The sequence below is a fragment of the Anolis sagrei genome, chromosome 3, assembly GCF_037176765.1.
Source record: "Anolis sagrei isolate rAnoSag1 chromosome 3, rAnoSag1.mat, whole genome shotgun sequence".
Taxonomy (NCBI): domain Eukaryota; kingdom Metazoa; phylum Chordata; class Lepidosauria; order Squamata; family Dactyloidae; genus Anolis; species Anolis sagrei.
Genome location: NC_090023.1, coordinates 149,115,253 through 149,125,120, shown reverse-complemented (window position 1 = coordinate 149,125,120; position 9,868 = coordinate 149,115,253). Strand labels below are relative to the sequence as shown.

Sequence of the window (9,868 nt, the reverse complement as noted above, 5' to 3'; positions counted from 1 at the left end):
ACAAGTTTTTAGAAGTTATTAGTTTTTGCCTGTTCATTTCTTACATGTAGCTGGGTGTATTACTCTCTTGCTACATAAAAAAAAGGGGGGGGGGAGCGGGAAAAGAAAGAAGATAGTAGCACATTTACAATTAACTGGGTGTTTTTTGTTGCATGAGCTTTCATGCATAAAACCCTCTTCTTGGGATGCATTTATTTATTCATTTACAGCATTTATATTCCGCCCTTCTCATCCTGAAGGAGACTCAGGACAGATCATAGAACACATACACAGCACACATTCAATGCCATTGAACAGACAGGACAAACAACATATAGGGGTATTACCTCAGCATTTTTCCCAACTTTGGCATCCTGGAGGTTGTGTTCAATTCTGGCCACAGGGAGTGCTGTTGCTCCATCCTCTGTGCTATAAAGAGTCCTTGATCACAGACTTCCTCATTCCTTTGATCACCGGCATTTTTCTGATATTTCCTTTATGGTGCCATGAATTACTTTCCCGCTTAAACAATGCCTAATATCTCTACTCACAGCTTATAGCTATGAGTAGATGGACAGTAAGCTGGGCTGAAGTTTGGGCTCTCACTTCGACCCAGGCTTCGCATTGCCTATCTTCCTATTAGTAAGATCCAATGCTGCTGTGCTAAAGCTCTGCCCTTGTAGTACCCAATTATATTAAAGTCTCAGGTATAAAGCATATTTATACTCTTGTGGGAGTGGAGATTGTAACAGGATTGAGAAAGATACAAATAATATTCCTTGCCCTAAATTTCCAAGGGTCTATGTAACATGATACAGGTCTTTCAGATATTATTATTATTATTATTATTATTATTATTATTATTATCCACTTTATCTCCCAAAGGGTACTCAAAGAAACTACAATAGTCTGTTAGTGGTGATGTGTAAAAGCAATATTTTTGCTTACCAATAGTCAGTTGCCCTGGGTTCAAAACTCTGAGATTATTTTTGTTCCGTGTGCAAGTAGCAGTGAGTCTTATATTAATACTGTAGTGTGCCCACAAAGCAATTGTGTCTGTTCATATCTTTGCTAATGGGTTTGAATTTGTGAATATAATTCATCCAAGTCTTTATCTTTCTAATCTTCCTCTGTAATTTCATTGTTCAAGAAACAGGCAGATGAATTTTCAATAGAGTGGTTATTTGGGATTTCCCAGACATATCGCATAGGTAATGCAACACAAATGGGATTCACCTGGGGGTCCTCATTTATATAAAGTAGTGTGTTTGGAAGGGCAAGGGCAGCAGAGACTGACATTCATCTCGCGAAATGTTTGAATGACCAAAGAGAAAGGCAAGGCCATTGCATGTACGAGTACAGTTGAAACTCAACAGTCGTTATGGTTATGGTTAATAATTCTCCTGTGCAACACTGAGAACGAAACCTAGTCAAAAATAATATTTTGAGATGTTCCTCAACACGTTCCAGGGAAATTTAACCACTTGATAGACCCATTTATTTCAACAGGAAAAATTGGTAAGATAAGGCTATACAGGTCTACTTAGAATGGAGTAATTCTGAACTCAAGATACATTCCAATATCCAAAGCTAGATTTTCACTGACAGAACAGAAGGGATGGCCTCCTTTTTCCTGCAACCCTTGTTCTCATCAAAATCTTCTCCAATGGAAAATTTCCTTTTTGGAAACTGGAGGCGGAAAGAAGGGATATTTCATTCACATTGCGTTTAGGTTAACTCTGTATAAAGGTTACTACTTCAAACATTCCCTTAACTTTCGCTGAAATCAATAGCAGAGCAACCCTAATCCTCTCAGATAGCATTTGGGGGATTAAGATGAGATCAAGATGCTTCTCCAAAAGCAACTTTTGATTCTGGACAGTTTAAACAGTAATTTCATTTTATAGGATTGTTGCCCACTTGACATTACCTCCCTAAGATCAGTACGCAAAAATAACGATCACAAAAGATAGATATTGCCCTGGCTGGGTTTGTCATTCAAGCTTCATGCAGAAATTAAGAGCAGTGAAAAAAGGAGCAGAGAGAGCAATAGATGAAGAAAAATAGTTTAAGAATATTATGGAAGTATTTGGAAAAAATAACAGATATTTTAAGAACAAATGGAATAATTAGGACATAGGTATGATAACCTTCACTGTGGGGTAAAAGGGAAGGCGGAAAAAAATAAAGCAGTGTGCTTAGGAAGGGCTGTCTTGAAAAGAAGGAGCAACTAAATAAAATAAATGGTTTCATTTGGCTACTACTATGGTAACTAGCAATGCAATCTTATCCCTGGCTGGCTATATTTAAGGTTTGTAGTATTTAGTCCCAAATCCATCACACTAAATTCGTAGTGAAGTAAATGAAAATAGGGGTGTTAAAAGAGGATTCCCAAACACCTCTGCAGATACTATTTCAATATTTTTTCAACAGAAAGGTATTAATGAATGCATGAGCTGCCCACATAAACAAAGCTGAGTGCAGTTGTTACCTGAATTTGCATTCCACATTTTTTCCAATGTGCTTAAAGGAAAATCTGAGCACATTTTGGTTCAAACTCGATGCAGAAGCACAGACAAGGTTTATAAAAACTCTCAACTTGGAAGGGTTTGTATTCCACATGCCTATCTGTGGCCTTGTCGTTTAAAGCATTAATCTAATTGGGGTATTGGTTTTGGCTCCTTAAGCCAATATTGTAATTGGGTTTAATGAAATGCTCTTGCTAGGGCTTTTCTTATTGTACATTTATAAAACTAGCAATTCATAAAGAGTGTGGTTTGTTAAGATGTATGCGTCCTGGCAACTACATTAAATACATTAGCCAACGACAACTTTAAAACCGCCAAGCTTTGGCAATTCTGAGACTAAAAGTTCTGTTGACACTAATGAATGCTTAACACAGACAACATGTAAGAAAAAGGTAACCTTCCAGACTATAGGAGGCATTGTTTAAACAGGGGATTAGCCTTGAGACTTATTTACAATGTCACAAACTGTGCAATGCAAAATTAGAGTCTCAGCAGTCTTTGCTTAGAGACTTAAAGATAACAAGATCTGATTTCTAGTGTCTGGTACTATCTTCTGTCAAAGTGACCAAATTAACCAGCCACATCCAAAACAAACATAATAACCAATCCCAGTAGAGACTGATTAAAAGGAAGAGGAAAGGCCAGAGCAGCAGAACTTGCAGAGACCCACTTAAACTCTTCTGCAGACAAGGTATTTTACAGAAGTCTTTGAGAAGTGATCTCACAGCCCCCAAGTTCTCTGGTGACATTTGGGAAATAGCCATTCTCCACTCTGTAAAGGGGGAATAAAGAGTAATGACTGTAAAAGGAAATGAGTAGTTGGTTACTCAGACAAATGTAAAAACTACGACACACAGGATTAGTCATTTTTTAAGAAATTCATTTTATATTTTATTTATTTCTTCAATAGTTTAATACAATACATACAAAACAATATAAATTAAATCTGGGTTCAAATTTAAGTGAAATCCATCTTTATTTACACATCTGTGCTTCAGATTACTCTGCAGTAGGAACATCCATGCTTTCCCGTAACACTACGTTCTCTGGGGCAGAAGAGAAACCCAAAATATAAGGATCATGCCAAGCATCGTCAACAAGTCTAGACTAGCCACTCCTCTCCAGTTTCTGGGACTGTGCTACAATTATTGCAAATGTGTCATTCATTTGAACATATGCCTAAGAAACTAAAACCAATATAACTGTTAAAATCTGTGCTCAAACTGGCCCTTCTTCTTGCAACTGAAAGAATCATTGTGTCTCATTCGGCATAGCCAAGGGCTTAAAGTGACCTAAGGACATCCCCAGATTGGGGTGTTGTGTGGTCATGTTCTAGCAGCATTTTCTCCTGATGTTTCTCCATCCTCTGAAGATGCCAGCCACAGATGCACGTGAAACATCAGGAGAAAATGCTGCTAGAACATGGCCAGACAGCTCGGAAACACCCAGTGATTCAGGCCGTGAAAGCCTTCGACATTACATCCCCAGATTGTGCTGGGTACCGGCATCTTTCAGGATCTAGTCCAGATTTGAAAGTTCTGAACCAAATTATCCATCAGACTATTAAAAACTCCACAGAATTTAAAAGCTCTGTTTTTAAAACTGTTCACATTTAGTAGTTTAAGATTTACACATCTCATTTTCATCAATATATTTTAGACCACCACCCTGTCATGCAACTCAAAACACGAAGGACATCCATGTAGCAATAGTGTACACACTCCACAATCTCAAAGCTGTTATTTCGATCATTCCAGCTAAGTACTGTTGTAAGATAGTGTGTCAACACATTTACCTCTTCTGATTAAAACAAACCTTTGCACACCACAGATCTTGAAAAAAGAATACACTTAAATATTCCTTTATCTAATAATCTAATTAGTTATCTGTTTCTCAAGTGTCAACGCAATTATCAAAAAATAAAACACATTTATTAAATTATAATTTAGAGCCTTAACATACTATCCAAATCACATGTGGGGACACTATTTAAAAGATGAAAGAACAGATAAAGTAAATTGATGGTATGCTATCAATGAGTACATGATGATCTTCATTATCTCTTTGGATCTGTTATATTTTCAGCACCAAACCATGCCTATTTTACCACCAGTCTCCATTTCACACAAAGACAGTACAGCTCGGAAGTCCCAGAAATAAGTTACAGTGTAATATATAGTTAACATTTCCAAGATAAAAAGAAGTGTTCAAACCAGACATTTTAGTACAAGAATTCTATTATTTGTGATATTCCACACTCGACATATATTGGAAATGCTGATGGATGTATCTTCTCTCAGAATGAACAAATGTGTAATTAAACATAGAACAGGATGTCAAATCAACCATTTGAAGTAGATTAATCCATAGAATGAATCATTTTGATTAGAACCCAAAGTGCAAATCTAGTCCACAGGACTATTTTTTTAATTGGAAAAAATGTACACAATTCATGTTATTATGCTTAAGCATTGCTTGTATCCTAAAAACTAAGATAGTTTTGGTTACTCATCTCCCTTTTTTTCTATTGCATAAACTAAAACATACAGCCCCGATCTAACTAACACAGTTATATATTTGCTCACTTTCAAGTATGCCATTGTGTCCATTGAGGTCACCCTCTGGTGCTTGTGCTGTACCTCCTAGACTGAAGCAGTGACTCATCAGACGGAATGCTCCTTTGTACAAAGCATATTTCTAATGGAAAATATCATGTCCTGAATACAGATTTTTCAACTTGGCCTTCCCTAGTTTTCTACATATGTTTTTCCTTCTCTTGGAGCATTCTTCTGGGGAAGTAGTCACCTACATCCTCAGCGGGCCTAGTCCATACATAGGCTAACCACCTGTTAGAACTAAGCCCAGTAGGATTTCTTTCAATAGAACACAAACTGGGTCATAATGTATGCTGAATCCCACTGCTGCTTTTTGTTTACCCTACTTTATTAGATTGGGGCTTTTGTTTCTATTCAAACTGACAAAGTAATACTGCTTACAATATAATGCATATCTGAACTGTAAACGTATCTATACATTTTGTTGGGTGGGGTATAATTCTTCCTCAAAAACAAATGTATAAACTTAAAAAGAGTGCATGTATCCTGAATTCCCAGGTGGGCCGGAGATTTCTTGTAAACAACCAATACTACATGCTTCGAACAAGGAAATTAGGGCACATCACCAGGAGAAGGGCAGAGGAGAAGGAGACTTTTTGGATCTTTTCTCTTATATGCCACATGAAAGTGCTATCCTGAAAAAAAACATAATTCTACTCAAAAATGCAAAGATGTGCATTGATCTTTACTATTTAGGAAAGGAATAAAAATGCTGCAACTGCATAACAGAGGTGTCTTTTTGATTTAAAAACATGGTCCATTTAAATATCTCAATAGAATACATCCTACTCAATTTGTTATGACACAAATCCGCGCTAATTAGCAAACCCACACAACGGAGGCACCAACTCATGAAGGAAAAGGTTTACAACACCTAATTGGATACATAGTGTTGACACTGCAACAGTGCTGACTTTGTAAGGTGTGAAGAAAACAAAGCATGCCGGAGGATAGTATTTCCCCTTTAAAGTGGCACATAAAAATACTGATGTGATCATATAAATCTGTATAAATAGATCCCTGTTGCAGTATTACACATAGCTAGAAGATGATCAATGTTCTAGCCTACAAATACTTTGAATGTGCAGGTTTGCAAGTTTAACTACTCCTATTCCTAGTTGAGTTCATTTTTGGAAACATTTATTCAGCCCTCCAATGAAATGGCTCATACATTTGTGTCTACAAATGTTATTCCATGAACAGCAATGCTTAATACTAAGATCAAAAAGGAAAGTGTGTTTATCCTATTCTGGAAACAAAGACAAGTAGCCACCATCTGCTAAGGAGAACCCCTTGATAATTCTCAAATATAAAAGCAATGTCTATTTTGTGGGCCTGGCTTAACTGTGTTTCCAGGAGGATGCAGCAGAAAGGAGGGCCCTTCCACACAGCCATATAACCCAGAATATCAAGGCAGAAAATCCCACAATATCTGCTTTGAACTACTTTGATATATGGTAGTGTGGACTCAGAAAATCCAGTTCAAAGCAGATATTGTGGGTTATTCTGCCTTGATATTCTTGTGGAAGGGCCCGGAGACTTGACTAGAGGCCAGTGGTAAAACCTAATTATCTAACTTCCATACGGAAGTTCGTTTATTTAATCTGTTATTCTATTGCTTAATAAATTTTTCAAATGCAAGATAGCTCATTTACTATTCTGCGTTACAGAAATTTAGCATAGTATGGGACGTACTACAACTGAAAATCTAGTTTACTTGACTATACATTTTAATGCCAGATTTATAATTTTAATTGATACAAATACATAATGTGGGCTGAACACTTTTAAATAACTAGATTACAATCTAAACAAATTTACGACCACCCAGTTGTGCAAGAAAGGTATATTATTTAATATATATAATGGAAATTAACCCAACCTGCATGCCAATTTTAATTTGTGAATCAGCAAGTACTAACTCTTTTGAAAGAATGCAGTATAAATCACTCTATGCTAATAGCTATGGCTGTGCAAGTTCATGTTGTATTTTTTCAAGCATTATTTTTACTCTTAAAAACAACATCTGAGTACATAGATGGCTTAAAACACTAATTGAAAACCTGAGTATCTTCTATAAAATCTAAATTTAAAAGAAAAATATAGTGCTTTAATGAGTACCAAGTGCTGTGTGCTGTGTTTGCAGGACTCCTAATATTTTAAGATCCATTTCTTTTTGTTATTTCTTTTCACAGCCATAATTTTCTGAAGAAATTGGAAGGAATTTTAAATTGTGAAAAGAATAGAGCACTTACTGAAAATACCATCAGGAGTTTCTCAATCAATGACATTTCAGCATTTACTAAATTCCACATAAAGCAGAATGGGAGGCCTTTGAAAACTGTACAGTGAAATGAAGAGAAAAGAGATTGTTGTTAAACAGATTTCTCAAAAGCCACTGTTGCCATTTTCTTAACTAATTTTGTTTAAAAAAACGTTCACCTTGGCTCAATGGGAGATTGGTTGCTACACTCCCAAGGAAATAATATTCTCCTAAAAGCTGTATTTTAAAAGCTTGCAAAAATTAAAGAGTTTAATACTGAACTAGAAAGAAAAATCAGGGCACCCAAACAAAATCAATCTCATTTCAAAAGATAAAGTATTTATTCCTTACCAATTGAATGAAATGTAAACAAGGAAAGGGTCTATGGCAGAACACATTTACTCCATGTCAGTGATGCCCTGCTCATAACTGTCACAGCTCCAGAGGCCGTCCGTTTGCTCCCTTCTCTACGTATCAGGCACAGCAAGTTTCTCTTATGCTCAAGGCTCTGGGGGCCCTTTTCACCATTTGCGTGTTTCCTTGCCCACTTACCTCCTATCACACACACTATTCTTATATGGAGAAGCATTGTTTTAAAAGAACGACACTTGTGTTATTTATTAGAGACACAGTAGCTAACTAGGTAGTATTTGATGTTATCTAGATCCAAAACCATTGCCTCAGCACAGGACAATCTTGAAGTCCTCCAAATGAAAACATGTTAAGAATTGTTGATATGGTAGCTTAACTTTATCCTCATTCGCACAGAACCTTATTACAAGTTAACACCTCGTAAAAAATTGTGACAGGGCTTCATTTTGTCTTGTGGCTCAATGAGAATTAACAAGAATAGGAGATGCATGGGTAAGAAGAAATCAATTTTTCTGAGCCCATTCTTGAAGAAAATTAGTCAAATACTTCACACAGATGTGAATTAAATCCAGTAATTTTTAGCCAATCAGTCTTTTCATTATAGCCGGCCTTGAGAAAGGCCAAGAATACTCATTTGGAACTGTACCATTTACATTGCATTCAAAAAAAGAGAACATAGGAAACCAAATTCTGGCCCTCCTGCTCTGTTGATAAGCTCTTGTGTTAGCCAATGTGTGATAGTACAAAAAGAGTCTTGTAGTAATGTAGAAGGCAATGAAGACATCAATAGAATAATGTTCATGTGCAGCCAAAATGAAGAAAATCCCGAAGAGATTCAGCACCCAGGACAGAGTGTGCAAGAAGTTCCAGCTTCTTGGTGTATCTGCAAAAGAAACAAAGCATTAAAACAAATGTGGTTTCTACAGTTTCATAATAATGAGAGATAGGTGAAAGAGCCAGTGTGGTGTAGTAGTTTGAATGTTGGATTATGACCGTGGAGATCAGGTTTTGAATCCCTGTCCAGTTATGGAAGTCCCTGGACAAGTTATACTCTCAGCCTCCAAAAAAGGCAAAGGTAGCCCCTCTGAACTGATCTTGCCTAGAAAAGCCCATGAAAGATTTGCTTTAGTGTTGCCACATGTCAGAAACAACCTGAAGGTAAACAACAACAGGCACATCTGGAGAGCAGATAAATAGAAACCAAAGGAAGGTCCTGAACAATCCCATTTACCAGATAAAGGACCAAAGACTACCAGGAGGTTACTTGCAAGAGGAGTACATGGATCTCATTTGGTTTAAATGTCTGTTAATAACATGCCTGACTATTATGGCATCTTTGAACTGATCTTTCTCTTATACTTTTATCCACAGCTCCTACTCTCCTTTAGACCAGTTGTTCTCAACCTTTGGTCCTCCAGGTGTTTTGGACTTTAACTCCCATAATTCCTAAGAGCTGGTAGGATGGCTGGGATTTCTGGGAGTTGAAGTCCAAAACACCTGGAGGATTAAATGTTGAGGACTACTGCTAGACCATAAAGATGGGGACAGTGCAGTACCTGCCTTTGGATAATTTATTTTCTAGAGCAGAGGTCCTCAAACTTTTTAAAGAGAGGGCCAGGTAACAGTCCCTCAAACTGTTGGAGAGCCGGATTATAATTTGAAAAAAATGAATGAATTCCTATGCACACTGCACTTTTCTTATTTGTAGTGCAAAAGACACTTTAAAACAATACAATAATTAAATGAAGAACAATTTTAACAAATATAAACTTATTAGTATTTCAATGGGAAGTGTGGGCCTGCTTTTGGCTGATGAGATAGGATCGTTGTTGTTGTAGATATGTGCTTTCAAGTAGTTTCCGACTTAGGTTGACCGTGAGCGAGGTTTGAGGACCCCTGTTCTAGAGCATCAACAGTATGTGAACATATACGTTTCATGCTGTGTTTGTACCAATAAAAAAATTATGATGGCATCAATACAAAATCAATATAGCAACAGTATACATCTTTAAAATAAAGGCAGCAATCCACTTTGAGTATTCAACATTTAATATTTGTCTTGCTATGCTTTCCATGAATCCAATCGCCTACTACTACTGCCATATAGATAG

The 9,868-nt window shown here is 36.8% G+C and overlaps 1 protein-coding gene across 2 annotated transcripts in view; it reads right to left on the bottom strand.

Annotated features, from left to right (window-relative positions):
- Positions 1–3,370: 3,370 nt before the first annotated feature.
- SAMD8 (sterile alpha motif domain containing 8) overlaps positions 3,371–9,868 on the bottom strand; it is a 33,314-nt gene continuing 26,816 nt past the window's right edge. For both annotated transcript variants that reach the window (XM_060769120.2, XM_060769119.2), the window contains exon 6: positions 3,371–8,640. In XM_060769120.2, coding sequence (XP_060625103.1) covers positions 8,336–8,640 — 305 coding nt within the window. In that variant the 3' untranslated portion in view covers positions 3,371–8,335. The remainder of the gene's footprint in view (positions 8,641–9,868) is intronic.